Consider the following 21561-nt stretch of genomic DNA (forward strand, 5'->3'; position numbering starts at 1 on the left):
TCAGTGGTCCCCTAGACCCAGATCTGCAGTCGCCTTTCCGACTACTGTTGGGGGAGGGGCAAGAATAGGTGTCCCCAGCTGGCCCACCATCTGAGGTGGGCGCCCTTCTCTAAGGGTGATGGGTTAGTCTGCGCTCTTCTCCCCCACGGTGGGGGGGCCTCTCACGTCACAGGTGTGGCCCGGGGCGCTGGGCCGGTAGCCCCGCTCGCAGTCCCTGCAGGAGAAGGAGCCTGCAGTGTTGGTGCAGACTCCCAAAGGGCAGACTCCCAGAAGGGCACACTCGTCTAGGTCTGGGGCAGACAGCCAGCCAGTCACCCGGGGGCCTAGGAGGCCTCCCTCCACCTGGTGAGGCAGGAACCACCCCACGCCTCTGGCTCCCTCTCTGAGCTTATAGGACTTTCTGGGGGTCCCTGGGGAAGGGGAGGCCCTGGCTGTGAGCCTTCTGTAGGGCAACCCCAGTACCCTCTCCCCAGGATGCTCCTGGGGCAGCTCTGCCGTCAGCTTCCCTCTTGCCTCCGTGACTCCCTTTTCCTCCTGTCCTCTTGGAGGAGGAAATAGAAGCTGTGCCTGGGGCCAAGTCCATTCACAGGGTCCTCTAGCCTAGCCTGGAGACCCTCAGCATCAGCCCCAAGCTGGGGGACAGATGGAGTGTTCTTTGAGAGGTAAGAGGGCCTGTGTTCTCGGTCCCTCTCTGCCATCCCCCCTCCCCCGGGTTACCTTCGCAGGCGGTGCCGTTCTCGTTCACCCAGTACCCACTCTCGCAGGCCGAGCAGGTGAAGGAGCCCTCCGTGTTGAGGCAGAGGCCCGTAGGGCACGAGGCCCGGCTGGCACACTCGTCAACATCTGAAACAGGCCATTGAGCTCTGTGTGGGGCTCTGCAGGACAGACACGCCAGGCTAGCCAGAGACCAGTGGGGCGGGAGTGGGGCAGGGCGGGGGAAAGGACGGGTCTCGCAGCCACATGTTGGGTCAGCATGCTCAGGGATGCGGGGCCAGAGGGAAGGAGCTGCAGGCTGACTCGCTGTGGACAAAGCATGCTTCAGATCTTCTTTGTACCTTGGCAGCCCTTCTCATCTGAGGTGACCTCGAAGCCCGGCTCACAAGAGCATCTAAAGGAGCCCTCCAGGTTGATGCACGTTCCATGGGTGCAGACCCCAGGGGTCAGACACTCATTCACATCTGCGGGAGAGAAGTCCAGGATGGCGGGCTGGCCTCATCTCCCTCACACAGCCTCCATCGTCAGGCTGAGAGCATCTCAATTACGAGGCCAGGGAATCAGCATTCAGAGGGGCCATAGGCACCCTGGGAAGGGCACGAGGTCCTTCCTGTTCCTGGGCCCACCTACTTAGACAGGGTACCTTTCTCCCCTGAGCTCACTTCCCCCCCGCCACCCTGAGCTCACTTCAGCTCTATCTAGTGACACGGAGCATCCTGCAAATTCCTAGAAAAGGGGGCCAGGTCCCCCAGCCCTGGGACTGGTTTGGCCCATCTGAGGACACCTGGAGTCAAGTGTCTAAGACCCTTGACTCACCTTATAGTGAGTCTGAACCTCTCTGGTCTCCTATCCGCCAACCAGACTGGCATTATCTCATGTTCCCAGCCCACCCACTAGGTTCAGTAGGTGAGTGGGCAATGCAGAGAGAGGGCAAGTTATGCCTGGGTGGCTGAGTGGCAGTCTCAAGGGCCTGGGAAATGTCTGCCTTCTCCAGAGCCTCAAAGCGTCTATTCACAACTCAGTCCCTCCTGGCATTCTGAACCCTGGGTCCTTCTTCCTGTAGGGGCTGAGGGGAAAGAGCATTCCTCCTACAGATGACATGCAGCACCCCTCCCCCCCGGAGGGAGAAGGGCACCCGCTGTTCAGTTAGGCATTGCTGTTAGACACTGAGACCTTGAGATGCAGAAGAGCAGAAGACCACTCTTCCCTGGGAAACACACCACCGGTGTCGGCCTCTTCCAAAGACCCTTGGTACCTCACTCTACCTAGCAGGATCCAGCCACAGAAGCTGCTGGGACCTTGGGCTGTAGCTCCTGGATGGATATGGCCAAGGAGCTGACAGGCACCCCCCACCCCCGGCTGATTCAGAGGGCAGGGCACCAGTAACTGAAGCACACCCATCTCAGCCCCAGCATCATCTGGGAACCCAGCCAGGTCATGGAGGACAATAGCCTCCAAGCCACTTCCCTCTGCCCACCCCTTCCCCTTCCTGTTGTGGGCTCATCCAGGGGTCCCAAGGCCAAACAGCCCCCTCAGTGCCTTGGCAAGCAGCCCTCACCTACACAGCTCCCATTCTGGCCCCTGTAGCCCTCCTCGCAGGGCAGGCAAGTGTAGGAGCCGGGGGAGTTGATGCATCTCCCATCAGGGCAGGTGCCAGGGTGATGGCATTCGTCGATATCTGCAAAATAACAGCCCCGCCCCCCTTGGTCATCTCTGTGAACCACAGCACATGGGTGGGCTGTGAAGAAGCAAACCCTTGACCCTGCCCTTGGCTGGGGAGAAGGAGGGATGTCAGTTTCCGTACTGATGGAAACTAGGAAAAAGTGAGTGCTGTCTTGTGTTCCCAACCCCACCTCCCACCCACTGTCCTGGACAAAGAGAGATGGAAGACCTTTAGGAAGGGAGACTCCCTGGTGAAGGAGGCAGCCCTTCCACTAGTTAGGGGAGGGTGAGAGAGCTTGACTTCATGAGCTGGACTCTTGGGAAGGGCCTTCGTATCTCCCTTGCTCCTTTACAAGGGGTGACAATGACGTGTTTGGACGTGCTTGGCAGAACCCAGAGGCCCCAGAATAGATCCCAGCTGGGCAATGAAGGCCCAATGGGCTTCCCTGCACCAGGAAATGAGGACTGAGGATGACCCCCCAATCTTAGATGTGGCCAAGACCAGCCCTGAGGCTGATGCAGAGTGAAGGTGGAGGCTGGCAAGGCTTCTCAGCTGAAGAGGAGACTTTTCTTCTAGCTGAGAACCAGATAGAGCTCCAGCACCCACTCTGGTGAGATCCAGGAAAGTCAGCCAGAAAGGATGAGTCTGAGCACCAACTGGACAAGTAGGGGAAGGGGTGATCCATGGAGAGAGAGGGCAGCCAGTCCTGGGAGAGTGACAGGGAGCGGGAGGGTGAGCTTTCTCCCAGGAACTACATGCAGGGCTCTTCCCAGTGTGAAGCTTGAATACTGGGGAGTCCACCATCCAAGGCACCCAGGCGACCTGGGCTGAGTTAGGGAGGTTGTAACACAGGGATTGAACTCTGGGTCAGGACTGCAGGAGGACATTCTGCTCCTCTGGCCCAGTGTCGAGGTTCCCAGTCACTATTCATGACAGACAGATTGACCGAGCACCAGATTTACCCTCCCTATGTGGATAACTGTCATTCTCCTGCAGGGAGGCCACCAGTTCATGTAGATTCAGAGGCCCTACTGCCCAGGAGGAAGACCTACTCAGCACCCATGGAGGAAAGAAAGGCAGGAGGCAGGCCAAGGGTCAGAACACAGGCTTTCTGCAAAGGGACTCAAGCCAGCAGCTGTCATTATAGAACAGGATATGGGCCCGGAAGTGGAGGGTGAATATGAATCTCCTCTGAGGTTGTTTGGTCTACAGAAGACCGGGTACATCAAAGCCCTCTGTCCCAGGGAACCAGGTACCTCTCAAGGTCAAAACTTCACCCTGAGGGTCCACATGAGGAAGACATACACAGGGCAGGGAGTTTTTCAGGTGGTGTGTGTAAGGAGATACCCAGAACTCCCAGGCAATTTTGGGGACACTGAGATGAGGCTCACCTCTGGAAAGAGGGCAGCCAAGAGCCCCTAGTTGGGCTGTGGTGACACCAGGCTAAACTATTCTAAGGGCTTCTGTAAAGACAGAGATGGAGAGAATGAGACAGGTGGAGGAAATGAAGGTCCTAGGGCCACCAACTTTGGCCAGCACCATGGCCCGCTGGCCTTGGCTGAGGTACCGAAGGAAAATGGGCAAAGCCATTGGGAATTAGCCACAATTCCTGCTTCAGGGATGGGAGACTCCGGGATGAAGAGAAAGAATGAGGCAAGGATCCTCCTCTAAGACCACACTGAGGAAAAATGGAGTCTTTGGACCTCTCCTGCAGGGATCAGGCAGGATAGGAAGGAAATTAGATTTACCAGGAGCAAAGGGTCCTGAGGTCTGCCCTGCCCCAAATGTACTGGGCACATCTGTGGAGGTGGTGCCTGAACTGTTTCACACTGGGCATTAGGAGACTTGCAGGACGAATGCTGTTCACTACGAATTCCAGCTCTCCACTTCTGGGCCATGGTGGGCTTGTGCCTCCTGGTCCCTTGTGGTTGGATGGGACCAGGGGACTAGTGCTGGCCAATAGCTATGACATGTGTAATTCATGGGCCCAAACATTTATTTGTGTGCAACCCTGCAGAGTGCCCTTCCTTTCTTCCATGAACACTGGCCACATTCAAGATGCTGGCTATTCCTTTAGCCAGGTTCTAGGGTGAGGAAACGTGGGGCAGGATGTTTCCTCATGATGGACATGTGGCCTTGGTCAGATATCAAGTTTGTGGTGTCCTAAATCACTAAGGTTGAGGTTGGTTGTTAATGTAGTATAACCTGGCCTATCCTGGCACACCCACCACTGGCACGCCTGGCACACCTTCCTCAGACCAGAGCCCCAGCCAGTGATGATCATGTGTGAGAGGTCTGTCAGCAGGTGAGAGAGGGAGGGCAGAGGGTCAAAGCAGCCCACAGTCTCCACCTGAGCCAGGGCAGGCCTCTTCTAAGTGGGGGTGGATATAACGGAGCCACTAGCCTAGCCGATTAAAGGAGCCAGATAAAGATTCTGGATGAAGTGGGTTCCATGTTAAAGGCACAGGCTCTGATGTCACCAGATATCTTGAGGCTGTTCCACCAACCTCTTGGTGCCTGGAGCCAGATTTTTCTGCCTAGTCTAGGGTTCGAATTTTAATCTAAGCTTATGGTATGTTTTGGTAGCTTTTACCCTGGTCCTCGGGGGGCAGGAGCTGTCTGTCTTTTTATTGCTATATTCCTAGCCAATGGCTGGGACCCAGTTGGCACTCAACAAGTGTTTGCTGAGCAAAGAATGAGACCATGTGACTAACTAAACCTTCACGTCCTCTTGGTATGAGGCTGCTGAAGAGATTCCAGAAGACCCAAGGAAACAGTCACCCCAGGGACCAGCTTGCCAGCCTGCTGTCTGTACACTGGGAGGATCCTGGAGCTTCTCTAACCAGCGCTGCAGCCTCTGCATGAGGAAATGTGAGGGTGCTGACTCTGTTCCTTGTCAGAGCACAGGGTGGAGAGGGCGCTCACTCAGGTGCCAGACGCTCAGGTGACCTTGGACGTGGGTGGGGACAGCAGAGCCCTGGCAGTCTGCAGGGGAATCTAACCCCTTTCCATGGGAACCCAGAGTCCTGGTACGATGGAAATGCCGTTGAGACTTTGGATGGGCTGCTGTCCAGACCACTCGGGCCTTTCACCAGAGACTTTGAGTTTAACTGGAAAGAGTGGTTTCTTAGTTGGAAGAAGAAGAAAGAAGGAGAGGAAATTCACTGGGCTCTCGGGGTGATGGGCCGGGTCTGTGGTTATGGACGGAAACCTGGAGAAGTGTGCAGGCTACATCCGTTTTTCTCTCAGCAGACTCAGAGTGTCTGCCCTGGGCCAGGAACTCAGCCTGACCTCCCAGCCGAGGTGTGTGTCTGGAACCTTTCCTCCGGAGGGGAAGGGGACAATCCAGGGGCACGGACTCGGGCGTTGAGGGGAGATTAGACGTGAGAGAGAACGGGTCCTCAGACGGTAGTGCCGCCCCCTACTCGCGGAGGGGCTGCATGTGCACTTTGTATGTGGCAGGTTATTCAGTCCTCCCAAGAGCCCCTAAGATGGGCATTATGGTTTCCATTTTCAGACATTGAGACAAGAGCCAAACCCAGGCCTGTCTCCACCAGAGCCTGTGCTCTTGCATGGACTGATTAGTATAAATTTGATATTTTTAATGTCCTGGTATTTTTCTTAGTTCATTTCCTTTAGTTTTGCTTTACTTTTTAACAAAGTCTAATGCCAAATTAATAATGTTCGACGCTTAAATGAGGCAGTCTATCAGATCCCTAGCACAGCACCTGGCACATAGCAGGCACACATCAAATGCTAACTCGCTTCACTCTCCCTTCTCCCGGAACATGCCAGGCTGTCTGTCCCCAGTAAGTTAGTGAGGATAAGGGAAGTGGGTTCAGGTTTTGATCATAAGTGGGCCTGAGTTTAAACGGGGAGGCATTGAGAGGGGAAAGTAACGCTCCAGGGATGCAGACAGAGCATTGTCTGTCCTACACCCCTAGTGACATCTCCCCTTTGCCAAGACCTGCCAGGGCTCTGGACTCTGCTTCTGTGGTAGTGGCATTGGGAAGGGGGTGGGCTCCCTTCACCAGACACACAAGCTCATCTCTCACCTCTAGGACCCTCTGAATCCTGGCCCGGGGAAATGTGGAGGCAGGGAGGCATCTGGGCCTAACCTTGGATCCAGGGCAGAACTTCTTTCCAAAGAGAGCCTGGATTCCCGCTCACCCCTTCCTGTTTCAGCCAGTCTTGGGAGCACATGACCCAGGCCTCTTGCAAGCGTCTGGGACCCCCAGCCTGGCAGGGGGTTGGAAGTGGCAGGGCTGCCAGCAGCTGACATGGTGGTGGCAGGTTCAAGCCAGTCTGTGAGGACATCAGTTGGCAATGACACAGCCAACTTATGGCAGGGCCTGGGAAAGGGGACCAGGAGGAGGGCTCATTTGTTCGTTTATTCCACTAGCATTTGTTGGGGTGTCCTACACATGGACGTTTGTCAGGTGTCCATGCACGGTCATCTAAAGATATGGTCCAGCTCTGAGGAGCTCACAGCCTTAAAGCTTTAGCAAGTAGGCCAAGCCCAAGGCCCCAGGCACCTCCCAGATAGATCAACCCTCCCTCTGCCGCATGACTCAAGGTGAGGGGCAGAGGTGCATGGAGGGGTGCTCCCGGGATCTCATGTTCATAAAGTTACTGTGCTCTGTGCTGCCGGGACAGACAGGATGTCAAAATCCCACTGAGGGACAGAAGGGCTCCGGAATCCACAGATAGGCCTCTCTGTGCGCAGGAGGGGGCTCGGCATCAAGGGGCCCAGTCGCGGATAGGCTGGAAGGGGAGCTGGCGGTGGGCAGTGCCCGGGGAGGGGCCAGGAGAGGGGAGAGCGGCACCCCATTCCTTACCTTGGCAATGGCCCTTCCTGACCATCACGTAGCCCTGGTCACACTCGCAGTGGTAGGAACCCTCCGTGTTGGTGCACCGCCCCCCGCTGCACACCTCAGGCTGCTCACACTCGTCTATGTCTGTGAACACACAGAAAAGTCCTGAGTTGGGGCCAGCCCTGCAGGGGGTCCTGGGACATCTGTTCAGAGGCCAAGGCCAAGGACACCCATGTTGAGGCCCAGGCAGGGAAAGCATCCTTGCTGCAGCCATGAATGGCAGGGTCTGAGACTGACCTAGCTCTGGCCCCTGCAGACTCCTGAGTTCCTTTCTCCTGGAGGGGACGGCTACTTTGGGGGCCCATGGGGACTCTCACAGCTGTCTCCTTACCCCAGTGCAAGGGCTGGTCTTGAGGTCAGGTGGCTGTGCCTAGGGCACTATCTGAGGAAGCCAACGAAGTCCCCCTCTTGACCCCAATAAATCCCCCAGAAGTCTGCTCCTAGAGTTCCTAGGGGCCTTCCTAAAGGTTAGGGATTGGAATTCCTTGGCGGTCCAGTGATTAGGACCAGGATGGCGCTTTCACTGCCAGGGGCCCTGGTTCGATCCCTGGTCCGGGGAACTAAGATCCCACAAGCTACATGGCATGCCACTCCCCCCACCAAAAAAAATAAGGTTAGGGATTAAGCAGCCAGTGAGAGACAGCGTCTTAGGCAGCTGTGGATCTGTCCATTTGGTTTCTGCCATTGTCCCAAAGCATAATGGTGCCCTGTGATGGCTTGAAAACCCAAGCCTGGTCCTGCCCCTCCCCTGCTGGTTTCCCTGCTGCTCAGCCTGCCTCACAAGGCCTCACCCCAGCCTTGCTGTGTATGCTGATCCCCACTGGTCCAGCCTCCAAGCCTTTGGTCACACAAATGCCTTTGCTTGGTTTGATGGCCATCAGACCCCTACTCCCATTCCAAGGATGGGTTCAGGGCTTCCCTGGTGGTGCAGTGGTTAAGAATACTCCTGACAATGCAGTGGACACGTGTTCAATCCCTGTTCCGGGAAGACCCCACATGCTGCGGAGCAACTAAGCCCGTGTGCCACAACTACTGAGCCTGCGTGCCACAACTACTGAAGCCTGCGTGCCTAGAGCCTGTGCTCAGCAACAAGAGAAGCCACTGCAATGAGAAGCCCGTGCACCGCAATGAAGACCCAACGCAGCCAAAAATAAATAGAATAAAGATAAATTAAAAAAAGAAAAAAGGGGTGGGTTCAATTTATCAACTCTAGGTCACTCTGGTCACTCCCCATTCCCTGCCCCCCACAGTCAAATTAATGGAGGACTCACCCTTGCCCCAACCCGTAGCAATGGTTCAAACACTTCACAGAGGCTTTGTGCAGATGAAATGAGATAATCCAGGTAAAGGGCTTAGCACAGTGCCTGCCTGACACAAGGTGAGCACTGAAGAAATGTTAGCTATTATTATTTTTATTCTAGCATTAAACCTACTCTATAAAATCCAAGCTCCTCAGCCTGGCATGTGAGACCTTTTGTGACCTAGCCCCGCCTGGTTCTCTCACCTTGGTTGCTGCTTCCCACATGTCTCCTTCTTTTCCTTTTATGGTCAAAATTCTAATGTCAAAAACTTATAACTGTTTGGTATTAGTCCACATACAATTCAGTTTTTGGTGTAAAGTTCTTTGGCCTCAAGAAAAAACACTTGATTTACTTCACTAATAGGAATATATCTTAATGCTGAGATGGCCTCTTCTTGGTATTTCTTCTGCTGTTGCTTTCTGGCATAGTTATCTGTGGTTGCATGAATGGAGTTGAGTGGAGAGGTACTCATCGTGTTTATCCCAGATAAGAGCACTTATAGTAATCACATGGTTACTATAGTAACGAGGAGGTACACAGGCAATACAACTGCTCGATATTTTTGAGGCCAACAGGATAAGCCTAAGGAGTTTAGCCTAAGGAGCTTCTGCACGTGCTGTTCCCTCGCCTGGAGTGGCTTCCCACCCACCAGCTTGGCTGTTTCCTTCTCATCTCTCAGTGAGGCTGCGCTTGCCCCTCCAACCCATATGGCCCCTCCCAGGGTTCCCTTAGGAATCAACCCTTATATTGAATAGTAACTGCTTTTTTTTTCCCCTGACTGCTGAGAATGTGCCTTATTATCCTAGTGTCCTTAGTACCTAGCCCAGACCCCCCAAAAGTACTTATTACATGAATGGAATAATAAGCATTTGTTTACAGACATGAGCAATACTTCATGACACTTTTGTGCACAGTGGAGTCACTGGCAGATGGTATAAAATGTACACTCTCAGGCCCACGTCCAGAGATTCTGATGCAGCAGTACTGGGTGGGCCAAGGAACCTGCATTTTAATAACTCTCCAGGCAATTCTGAAATAACTGGTCCTCTTTTGGGGAAGCTAAAGAGAACCTGATAAAGGACCCACAAACTGGTAGGGCCAGGATGACTGCCTGATAAATAAGCCTGGGAAAACTGACTTGTTCTATGGAGAAAAATGGAAATGGAAAAGACCCGATCTTAACACCCATGCAAGGATGGACTCCAGATGGATTAAAACATGTTGTGAAAGGCAAAACTGTAACTTTAATGAAAGAAGGTGTAGGAGAATATCTTTGTGAATTAAAAGTGGGGAAGGACTTGTTAAATAAAGCTCCCAAAGCATAAAAAATAAGGCAAAAAGGTGAATTTCAATACATCAGAATTAATGATTTCTGTTTAAAAAAGGACATGTGGATAAGGTCAATGGACAGAGGACAAGGTGGAAGGGTTGTCATATCTAAACCCAGGCAACTATCTGGAATCTATAAGGAACTCCTAAAGAGCCACAAGGAAAAGCAGCAAAGACGACTGGAAAAGAGAGCAAAAGATAAGAACAAGCAATTTCTAGATAAGGAAACCCAAAGGCTCATATACGAAAAGATGCTCATAGATACTAGTAAAGTAAATGTTATTTTAAATATTTAATATTCAAATAATTTATCTTAATCAATTATTTATATTTAAATTTTAATTCTAGAAATTGTAATGCCTTCTATTAATTAATTATATAAATTAATGAAATAATTTATAAATAAGAATAAAGTAAATATTTAAAATAAGGAGATCTTGTTTTACCAGAGCAGCAAAATTTAGAAAGTGGATATTATCCTGGATGAGGCCTCATCACACCGCAGCCAGACCCCACTGGGAGAAGCTCTGACAGCTGACCTTGACCTTCCTGCCTCCTCCCCCAGCTGTCGGGTTGGCAAAGACATCCGGACACCCAGGCTGGCATGAGGCAGGACCCTCTGTCTGGGCCAGTCCTGGCGACACCCTTCCCTGCAGCAGCCACTGCTTGTCGCAGGCCAGCATCGTGGGCTGGGCCTGCAGGGAGCAGTGCCTCTGGCCCACAACACTTGCCAAGGCTGCGAAGCCCAGAGAACCCCCTTGCTCCCGGCCTCTGCCGTTGATAACTCCAGACTGTTCTGAGCACTCCTGCCTGAGTCATCTCCCTGAAAGCTGGCTGACCGCATCGCAGCCCTCTGCTTACAAACCTCTATTGGCTGCCACTGTCTGCGGGACAGCAACCAAGCACTTTGGCCTGGCACTCAAGACACTTTGCAAACTGGCGTCGGCTCCTGACACTTCCTCTGCATACCCCGTGCTCCCATCACACTGGATTTATCATTATTCCCAGAGCACGCCAGGCTTGTTCATTGCTCCGCCCTCCGCAGAAATGGTTCCCTTTCCCTGAAATACCCTGTGCTCCCTCCTTTCCTTCACCATGTGTAAGGGAAGGTGTTGGAAGGAAACCATGTTTTGGGGCCAGGGTGACTTTGATTCTGTTTCCAGCTCTGCCACGGCTCTAGGTGTGAGGTCTCTGGATGGTTCAATTCACCTCTCTGAGCCTCAGTTTGCTAAACTGTAAAATGGGGATAAAGATTTGTGCTGCATGGGGTTGGGATGATGAGCTTCATAAATAAAGGGCTTAGGACGGTGCTGCCATATGAGAAGTGCTCATTAAATGGTAGCTGTTATTATTCAGTCCCCGCTCAAACACCCCTTTGGGAAACCTTCCCACATTCCTCCATACAGAACCAGTGCTTCCTCATCCCACAATGCCAACATTCACACCTTACTCATTGCAGTAACCCTAGAGCTCACACAGCGCCCAGGCCAGAACCAGCAATGTGAGCCCCAAGAACAGCAGTGTCATTCTCTAGGTGAAGGATTCCAACTCGGTTATGAATCTTACGGCATTGCTCGGAAAGTGCTGCGCCCTATTCTCTGTAGTTCATAAAAAAGTATGTGGAGTGTTTCGTATGCGGTATAAATGCCGCATATTAAAGGGCCTTTGTTGGAAGCATCTTTGTCCAGCGGCCCCACGCAGAGCTTCCCAGGAAAGCTTAAAGCCTTGCAGGCATTTCCCAGCAAAGGCAAGCCTGCTCCCAAGGCTGCCCGGAGTCCCAGCTGGTGTCCTCACGGGTCACCCTCTTTATCCAATAGGAGAGAAGCTCCTTGTCACTCAGGATTTGGGGACCTGGTTTTTCGTCTTCATCTCCAGCCATGTCCCCAGACCCCTCACACTCTTGGCTCCAGTCACAGTTCCTTGGAGCGTTGGTGAATGTTGCTGCCTTTCAGATTCCTACTCCTCCATCTGGTCTCAGTGACCTCAGCCTCAGTGCAGGGTCTGCTTCCTCCCAGGTCCAGGTTAGAGCCCTGGTCTTGGTTCCTGCGACCCCCGTACTCCCCACACTCTGCAGCTCTGTCACTGGGTGCTGTGAATGCCTGGATCCTCTTCCACCCCAACACTACCTGTGGGGTCCTGTGCCCCTCCCAGGGGCAAAGGTGGCTCACCTTACCTTGGCATTCCTGTGTGGCCCCCGAGGTGGCCAGCATGTAGCCAGGGTAGCAGAAGCAGGAGTAGGAGCCCACGTGGTTGACACAGCGCCCCCTTCCCTTGCAGGGGTCCCTCAGACACTCATCGTCATCTGAGCGGAGGGAGGTGAGAAGGACAGTCAGGGAGGCTTTCCTTTGGGCACCTGCTAGCAACCTGCCATGCTAAGGACTGGACAGGGCGTGGTGCTGTGGGGCAAGGAGGGGATGAGGGAGCAGAGGAGGCTGGGGAGTTGAAATATCTCTAAGGCTGAGGGCCATGAAGTCGGTTCATTGGGCCCATTCAAGAACCAAGGGCCTGGGGCAGTGGGCCCCCTCCCCCAGCGGCCCGGTGATAACTTCCTTTCTCCTTCAAGGCACAGTGGATGTGTCTCCCTTGTATAAAAATATTGGGGGAGTGGATGAGGCCCACACTGGATGATTTATGTGTTATGCCTCCGAACCTCTCCCCCAGGGATGGCCGTGGCTTCAGTCTGCTATGCAGACAGCAAGATGGCCAGTTTGAGGGGTGGGCTGATCTCAGAGCTGGAGGCTCCAAGTACCATTCAGGGGACCCTGGGGTGGCTTCCCATCCTCCTGAAGTCCTGGGGACTCATCAGATGGTGCTCCCAGAGACTGGTCTCCCCGAGGTTAAGGTGAGCTTTGTCCATAGGGATTGCTCTTCTCAGTCCATCCACCACACAGCACTGCTCGGGCTTTTGGCTGCCTGGACTCTGGACTGTCCTCCAGCCCTGCCTCCACCCAGCCCAGCCACTGAGTGAGCCCAGGCTGCCCACGTGGATACCTGCGCAGTAGGCCTGGCTGGGGTGCAGCTGGTAGCCAGGGCTGCAGATGCATCTGTATCCATCAGGGAGGTTCACACAGGTTCCCGGGCCACAGATGTTGGTGGCTCCAGCAGCACATCTGTCAATGCCTGTGGATGACGGAGCAAAGCAGAGGTTATGGTGGGGTGCGGATGGGTGAAGGCAGTGGAGTGGGGTGGGGGCAGGGCACATGGGCCTCAGAGGACCACAGAAGCCTCACCCCAGCCTTAGCTGGACCCTCCCACATCCACGTATCGCATGGCCTGTGTAAGAACCCACGGCACCTCCTCCCAGGGTCCCGAGCCCTACCAGGATGGAGCTTGAAGCACTGCATCCCTCTGACCGAGACCCAGAGGGTTCCAGTAACCTGTGTCCCGCCTCCCAGCAAAGGGGCTCCCCTGCTGAGGCCTCCAGCCTGAGCTGACCCTGAATACAGGGACAGCTCTCATGCACAGCGAGTGCTTCCCTTCCCTGGCAACTCCTGACCAGTTTTTCCTAAGCAGACAGACAGATCTGGTGAGGGGGGTCTTGGGACAACTGCCAGGGGAAGAGGGGAGAGGTGGGCGCGGGCTAAGTGAGCAGGGCCTTGAGTGCCACGTTGAGACAGGCCTGTAAGCAAGGGGGTCATGGGAGGTGGGGTGTGATCGGAACTGTCTCAGAAAGACCACGCTTCTTGCCTGTCATCTTGTTCAGAAAGGCAGCAAGATGGCAGACGGACTGGGGTGGGAGGGGAGGCACAGAGGGCCCCTAGAAACCTGTTGAAATGAATTAAACAAGGACTGCCTTGGGTGGTGGTAATGGGTAAAAATGGGAGATGGAAACGGAATTCAGAAACAGTTTAGAGACTCGCCAGGACTCAGGGCTGAGGCTGCATACAGAGCAAGAGATTATAGGTCTTTTGAACCGTGTCCGTAATACCAGAAACGTACCTGGCACTTAAAACATGCCGAATGAACAAATGACTGAATGAATGAGTGCTGCTCTCGCTCCAGGTCTCAGCCGGAAGCCCACACACCCAGGCTCCCAGCCCTGCCCCACAGCACTGAGGGAACCCCAGAGACACAAGGAAATGGGTCAGGATGTGGCCTGTGGTGGTGCACAGTGGGGCTTCACAGCGTTTGCTAAATTGGACTGAACTGAACGTGTACACCGGCCTGTTTGTCGGGCTACCCTGCCCCTGGCCTGGCTCCTAGATTGTGTCAGCCTGGGGGCTCAGGAGGACCTCCAGCCAGGTTCTAAATGTCCTCCCAGAGGGGTGAGGTTGGGGGATGGCAAGGGGGAAGGGGGATCAGGCGAAAGTCTGTAGATCGTGGGAGGGATTCTGTCCCCACATAGCTGAATCCCCAGCTGAGCCCCTTAACCCAGCTCATCTGGCCTGCCGAGCGGAGGGGGGCCGAGGACACTCCTTGGAGCAGCGCACTGAGCCCAGAGAAGAGGGGTCCTGGGAGAGGGCAGCAGGGACGCCCTGGTTCAGGCCTAGGAAGGCCAAGCTCCCAGCCCCACCCACACTCTCTGGACTGTTCCACCAACCTGCAGGGTCTCTCCCTCTGCTGGAGGAGATCTGGAAATACCCCTCACCCCAAGGTGACCTCAGTCTATGAGGTTACAAGCAGCAAGGCCCTGATGAGGACACTCGTGGGAACACACGCACGAGCACACACACGTGAGCACACACGTGAGCAGGGAACAGCTGCAGCAACCCCGGCCCTGCTTCTCTTGAACCAAGTCCCCAGACAACGAGCCTTTGAGGAGGGCGCATTCCAGAGCAAGGTGGATGTGCCGGGGATCTCCCCCATGCCACCCCCCAACCACTGCAGTGGCCAGAGCCTGGGGAACGCAGGCTCCAGGGCAGCTAAACAACTTTGAGAAATAGAACCATTTTCCTTCCCTAAAGTCGGCCCTCCCTGTGGGCAGGAGGCTGCCCACCGCCGGGGTACTCAGCTGACTCAGGGTCAACAGCCTGGAAGAGCCAGGCTCCCGGAGGTCCCATGTGCTCGCCTTCCTTGAGAAGGCCCCGTGGATTCTCCTGGAAGGCACCCCTTCTCTTTCTCCTGCCTGGCTTGACCGGTGCTCCAGACGGGACTCCCCCGATCACTAGGGGCACCCTGTGCTCTCTGCAGAATGTGGCCGGGGCCGCTGACCCCGGCGGGAGTTCACTGGACACTGTGCATCTGGTGGGAGAGCCCTGGAGTTGGCTCTGGTCGCCCACACCTCATGGGGCTGCTGCAGGTACCTGTCGGGGCCGGGGTCCCCAGCACATCAGTAGGGGCAGTCACTTGCTCTTCTTCCAGGGCCTCCGGGATCCCCTGTCCAGGCAGTGGCGGCGTTGGTCTTCCTGTGGCATCTCCTGCGGAGGAGAGAGGGGCTGGGGGCTGCCCACTTTCCCACCCCCTGGACAGCATCCCCTCCAGAGGTGCAGTGCCCTGCCCTCCTCCCTGCCCTCCGGTCCATCTGGCTCCGAGAACCCGGGGTGGAGCCTAGGGCGGGTCATCCCCCCTGCCTTTTAGTCTCCTGAAATTTAACCTGGCCCCAAACAGAGTCAGAGAATCTGAGAGCCCTGACGGGGCTCAGAGCACATCTGGTCTCCCCGCTCCACTCCGCAGGGAAGGAGGTGGAGGCTCGTAGGAATGGCCCCTTGTCCAAGGCCGCTAGCTTGTTGGGGATGGAGCCGAAGCCCGGGTCTCCTGACTCCTACTTCAGCACTCTCCTTCTGTCTGCAGAGTTCTTTACAGTTTACAGAGCTCGGCCTCGACCACCAGTGTCTCATCTGCCTTAAGAGGCAGGCATTAGTGTCCACCTCATAGTAGAGGAAGCTGAAGCCGACTTCTGAACAGTGCCCTGTCCCCAGCCCCAGGGACCGGCAAGCTGGGCTCTGTGGAGCTCTAACCATTTCCTGAGGGAAGGCAGGCTGGGGGCGGGGCTCTGGGTACCTGACCCGCCCCTGCTTCAGCCAGCCCTTCCTCTTTGGTCTGGTTTATTTGCTGAGCAGCACCAGGAAGGGCAGAAAGAGTGCTGTGGCTGGGGAGGTATTTGTAAGGCATCGCGGGACCTTTCACTGACCTATAACACCTTCAGTATACAGAGTTCCCAGGAAAAGTGATCACACATCACTTCATCCACAGCCTCAGCTGATTTGAGCCTGCGCACCAGATCCCGGGTACCATCTCCACTCCTAGATTAAGGTCTCTCCTTCCCTCCCTTTGTTTGCTGGGCACCACTAGGAGGATGCACTCACCTGGGACCCAGGCAGATAGCTGGGTAACACTGGTTGTGACCTGCACAGAAACGGGAGGAGGTCACTGTTGGCTTCCCTGTCACCTCCATGATGTGCTTCCTTCCTCCACACTCACCCCTGCCTCCAGGCTCCCCGTCCAACTAACTCCCTCGTTCAGTCTTTCATTCATTCCAGATGTTGATGAGTTCTTACTACACCCTGGCATTCTGCCAGGCACTTTATGTCTACTGTCTTAATGAATCTTCTCAACTATCCTCTGGTAGAAGGCTGTGATGATCAAATGAGCCGATGTACATAAGGTGCCAGCTCAGTGTTACAGCAACAAGTATCGTATCAGTGCTATGATCTCCACATTTCAGACAGAGCAACAGAAGCTTTAGAGGTTAACCAGTCTACCGAGGGTCACAGGGCCAGTGTGGTGGAGCTGGGACCCCAGGCCACACATGGCGTCCCTCACCATAGCCCATGGACAGAGGTAGATGAGCTGTGGGGAGCAGGGGAAAGAAAAATGGGCAGGGGATGGCAGAGGGCCAGGAGCATGGCTGCGGCTGGGAGGACACGGAAGAACTTTGGTCCGGGAGACAATGCATGCTTCTCCAGGGAGAGAAGAAGCTCCCTGGGGAAACAATATCTGGGGAGAGTCAGGGATGCAGGTTGGAGGGGCAAGGGATAGGGTAGGGATTGCCAGACTGATGAGGGAAGAAGCAGCTTCACTCTTCTGGAATGTTTTTCTAGGAGGAGACTCAGTTCCTTACAGGGAAATCCTGGGCTCAGGAGAGCGGGTGGGCTCCCCCTTTCTCAATGAAGTGGTTTGAGGCTATTCACAGCTCTGCTTCTACTTCCCCACGAGCCACTCACAGAGGAGACCTGAGACCTTAAGCAAGTCAGGCTCAGAAAGTGCTGAATCCGGAATTAATCTGGAACCAGTTGTAGACCTCATCTGCTGTGATGAAAGCCTGAGTGACAGCCAGGACTAACAGGACATGTTCCTACTTCCTTTCTGAAGGGGGCCCCAGACCTTCCCAAATGAGAGTACTTGCACAGCAGCTGCTGGAAAAACAGGAGCTGTTGTTACTACTTCCTTTAGGGTAAAACTGGGTCTTTGGATCAACTCTCGTAAAATCCTACGTACACTCCATCTTTGTCCCCTCCCTCCCTCACGGGACACTGCCCTGCGGCCTCAGTGCTACCAGGTCCTGCTCTCTGCCACCCTTGCTCAACTTGCTGGTGGGAGGACTCGCTTACCTGGCCAACCTGAGAGTCACCTGGGAAGGAAAGGTGAGAGCGTGAGCTGAGGGAGGAGAGTCTGGCTGCCTTCTCCCTCCCACCCATGGCCAGGGCTGGTTCAGTCCGTGACCTCCTGACCTTGTCCCCAGCAGGCTCGGTGGTAGAGAGAGCTCAGACTCTTCTTACCTGCCTCTGCCTCTGCCACCCTTCTGGCACTGGCCAGCCCAGATCCCAGAATCCCAGGTCTGGAAGGCCTATAAAGCGGTCAGTTGGTGAGAGGAAACCTCCGGGGTTCCTTTGATGCCCCCGGTGACAGGAGTCCCATCTGCTCCAGGCCAGTCCACACCATGGATCGACTGCCACCCCATCCTCGCTGTTACCCTCCTTGCACTGCCAACTCCTCCCTCCAGACCACATCGGGTCACCCCGCCCCTGCCCCAGGCTACAGGCCAGGGCAACAGTTCTAGGAAGGCGAGGAGTTGCTCCTGGCCTGGCCAGTGTCTGGTTACCATGATGACTGGGGCTCTGCCTGACTTCCGTGTCTGTCTGTTCCCAATTCCTGGAGCACTTTGGCCATCACTTTGTTCTCCTGGTCCTAATATGTCCTTGGCCTCCTGCACTCTGTGCTACCAGTAACCCGAGCTTGCCTTCTGCATGGTTTCCCAGGGCACCTGCCAGGGGTGCCTCAAGCCCAGTCTCTTTCCAGCCCCACGCCTCCTGCGCCCAAGGCAATTGAGCTGGAGCCAGTGCTCTGACTCTAAGGCCACGGGAGGGGATCTAAAGCCCCCAGATTCCCCAGGATCCACCTGCCGACTCTTCAGGCTTGGCAGCAAGCACCAGCCCCAGAAGCTGCATGGCCGGGGGCAAGGGATGGAAAGGCCTGGTCAGCTGGAGTGGAGGATGCGGTGGACCTCTCCCACCCCCACCAGCAGCTCCCTGGGACATGGGTACCTCTTGACCCTATGTAGGAGAAAGAGGAGGTGAGGCCATGTCGTCAGGCCAGGCCATGAGTGCAGGTTCCCAGGGCTGCGCTGCTGCTCTGAACTCCTTTTTCTAATGCCCCAGAGATGGAATGCCATGGGTCCAGTGGCTCTTTGAGGTGCTGTAACCCGAGGGGAGGGGGAATCTCTCAGGCATCTTCCCCAACCCAGATACCTTTGTCAGGGATGGTCTCGGCCTCCAGCCAGGTGCCGGTGGCCTCCCGGAGTGGCTGCCTCTCTGCTGGCCTGGGCAGGGTCCCATTGCTCTTCTGTACCTGCTCCCTCGAGGGCCTGGTCAGTTCCTCCTCCTCGGCTTTCCTCATGGACAGACGGATGTCTGAGCTTGAGTAGGTGTAGCCGTGGCCGGCAGGGCAGATCTCCTTGAAGCCCTCTGCAAGTTCAACAGTCAGAGGACAAGCTGAGGCATGCTGTTCCCGCAGGAACCCAGGGCCCTCCTTCTCCTGCCTTTTGAGGGACAGGGCAATTGTGGCAGCAAGGAGGGAGGGGCCCCAGGTTGGGTTAAGGAGTTGAATAGGAAGGAAAATTAAGTCTTCTGGCCTGACGTTAGGTCAGGTAGGGGAAACTGGTCACTGGCTTGGAAGAAGCCCTTCGGTGGCTGGGGCTGAGATGGGGAGAGAGGGTTACCTGCGCCAGGCAGGGGGCACTTCTCACACTTGCTGCCCCAGGCTTTGCCCACTCGGCTGCAGCAGCATATCTGCTTGGTGATCCGCTGGGCCAAAGGCAGGGTGCAGGTGCCGGGCCCCAGCAACCGGTAGCACAGCCCCTGCTGCATGGAGACGGCCTTGTCCGCTGCAACAGACACGGCAGGTGGGGATGGGCAGGTGGCCAGCGGGAGGGGAAAGGCAGTGGGTGGAGGAGTGGCCAGCCATGTGCGTTCAGATTGGCTTGGCCTGCATCTCAGCGTAGAAGCTGGGGCCCTGAAAATGCTCACAGAACATTAGGAAGAGTAGCTGCAGGAATGCTTTTAGCACCTCCTCGTGTTATCTGTGTGAGGGGACCCTTGACTCTCACCCTCATGTGGGGAAGCTAAGAGCAGGAAATGTGGATGTCTCTGCTTGTCTCCAGATTCTGAGTCTATACATGTTTACAAAAGCCCATCCTGGGGAGCACGAGGGAGGAGCGGTGTGCTCTGAGGGCCACAGTCTCCCTGGGGAGATGAGACGAGGTGAGAACCACAGGCCTGATGGGGAGCTTTGAGGACCAGGCCCTGTCTTGGTCGTCTTTGCAGCCCAGACACCCTGGGCAATGTCTGGTGCATGTAAATACTCAGTAAATTCTCGCTAGATTGATGGCTGGCTGGCTGGATCCATGAATCAAAATCCCATGGACTGCAGTGGGTGTGAGCCACGCTGGGTTTAGAAAATAACAACACCAAGGGCCATCTCTGCTTCCCTGCATGAAGGGTTTCTTCCCAGAACTAATAAATAAGTCACCATGGACTCTTCCTGAGAGTGGCCAGATGGGTTCTCCCCGTTCTGGGTCCCCTCGTTCTCTGCTGTCCCTTTAAGGCTCTTATTATCTAAGGCTCTTACTATCTCCTTGCCCTGGAGATGCTGGGTCCAGTCTTTCCCTCACATGGGTGGTCCCTCTGGGTGGTGCTGGAGTCTGTTCATCTTGTGGCCTCCCCAGACCCAGTACGTGGCGGTTCACAAACTGAGGGCTTGGCCGGCCACAGGGAACTCTGCTGAGCCTTGGGTGGCCCACCTGACCTGGGTGACTACTTTGCAGAGGCCAGTCGGGGCTGGTTTTATTCAGTACTGGTCAGGCCTCCTTGGTCTGGCTGTGCCGTCAGCTCTACCATGGGGAGTGGCGTGTGGAGGGGGGCACTGCCAGCCTGGGCCTCTCCCAGCTGGAAACCACAGAGGTCACTGGAAACAGCTGCCTGGGTGTTCACACATGCACACACATGGACACGATGCTGATACGACTAGCGACACATACACGCTCATGGACACACAGGGACCGCAGGATTACGGAAAGGCCCCGGGGCCGGCCGCAGTGCCGCTCCTGCTATGGGCAGGCTCCTTAAGAAAGGTCTGCAGTGGAAGGACCTGGCTGCTAAGCTCAGGCACTGGAAGAGGCAGCCACAGCTCAGCCAGACATCACAGCAGGGGCAACACACATCCTCCCAAAGCAGATGAGGCAACAGATGGGACAGTAATGATGAGAGAAAAAACAGAGGAGGTAGAAAATCCCAAACAGCAAAGCCCTCAAAGAAATACATAAAGAAGACAGAAGCAGTGACCGTCTCCGTCCCAGCAGGACGGGGGATCAGGTTTGGTACTTGGGGCCCAGTTCCATGTGGAGGAGTAGCCCCTGGACCCTGCGATAGGGTCTAGGGGCATTTCTGCTCTCAGTCTGGCCCATGGACCTTGAGGGTCCCATCTCGCCTCTCAGCGTCCCCACCCTGGGTCCCACCTGCACTCACACACACAGCGACTTCTGGACGGATCCAGCAGGAGGCCGGGTCTGCAGGTGCACAGGTAGCTGCCCCTGGTGTTCACGCAATCCGCGTCCTCGCACAGGCCCAGGGTCAGGCACTCGTTGATATCTGCAGGGTTGGCAGAGATGACCAAGCGCCCCCCGACCCAGGTCTGATGGAGAGGAGGGGTTGGGTCAGAGTTCTCCTATGATTCTCCAAATAGAAGGACAGCAATAAGAGAGCTGCCATTTACTAAGTATGATCCCTCTCTCTGGGCCTCAGTTTCTCATCTGTAAAGTGGGGATAATAATAGTAATGACGATGTAGTCCTGTTAGGGGGATAAAAGGAGATAAAAATGGCGAATCGCTGGGTCCAGGAACTGGTAATAATGGTCCTAATATTAAGAGCTAATGTTTATTGAGCGCCTCGTGCCAGGTAGTATGCCAGGTGGATTGCATAGGATACCTTATTTAATTCTCACACTTTTATCAAGTAGGTCCACACGGCCTCATTTTATAAGTGAGGAAACTGAGGCTCCAGGAGTAACTTGCCCAAAGTCACTCAACCGGTAAGCGGCATCCTGGGAAGTCACAGGGGGGTAGATGAGGGGAGAGTTTGAGTTGGAGGGTGGAGAACAGGCTGCCCAGTCCCTCCTATTCAGTCTTCCTTGAGAGACCCTGAAGCATCTCTGCGGGACCCAAGATCCAGGGACCATGTCTACAGTGAGAACCTGCAGGATGGAGGGAACCTGGCAAGGAAGAGGAGGCGGGAGGATGGAGGCAGG

At 55.2% G+C, this 21561-nt stretch overlaps 1 protein-coding gene across 1 annotated transcript in view; it reads right to left on the reverse strand.

The window, feature by feature from the left end:
* LTBP2 (latent transforming growth factor beta binding protein 2) overlaps positions 1-21561 on the reverse strand; it is a gene marked incomplete at both ends in the record, with an annotated part of 97830 nt that overhangs the window by 8739 nt on the left and 67530 nt on the right. Inside the window, 13 exons of the mRNA XM_079699765.1 lie at positions 171-290; positions 718-843; positions 1056-1178; positions 2273-2392; positions 7216-7335; positions 12055-12183; positions 12873-13001; positions 15125-15238; positions 16127-16166; positions 17372-17391; positions 18509-18724; positions 18979-19143; positions 20783-20905. Of these exons, the coding sequence (XP_079555891.1) occupies positions 171-290; positions 718-843; positions 1056-1178; positions 2273-2392; positions 7216-7335; positions 12055-12183; positions 12873-13001; positions 15125-15238; positions 16127-16166; positions 17372-17391; positions 18509-18724; positions 18979-19143; positions 20783-20905 (1545 nt within the window). The remainder of the gene's footprint in view (positions 1-170; positions 291-717; positions 844-1055; positions 1179-2272; positions 2393-7215; positions 7336-12054; positions 12184-12872; positions 13002-15124; positions 15239-16126; positions 16167-17371; positions 17392-18508; positions 18725-18978; positions 19144-20782; positions 20906-21561) is intronic.

Source organism: Hyperoodon ampullatus, assembly GCF_949752795.1.
Source record: "Hyperoodon ampullatus genome assembly, chromosome: 3".
Taxonomy (NCBI): Eukaryota; Metazoa; Chordata; class Mammalia; order Artiodactyla; family Ziphiidae; genus Hyperoodon; species Hyperoodon ampullatus.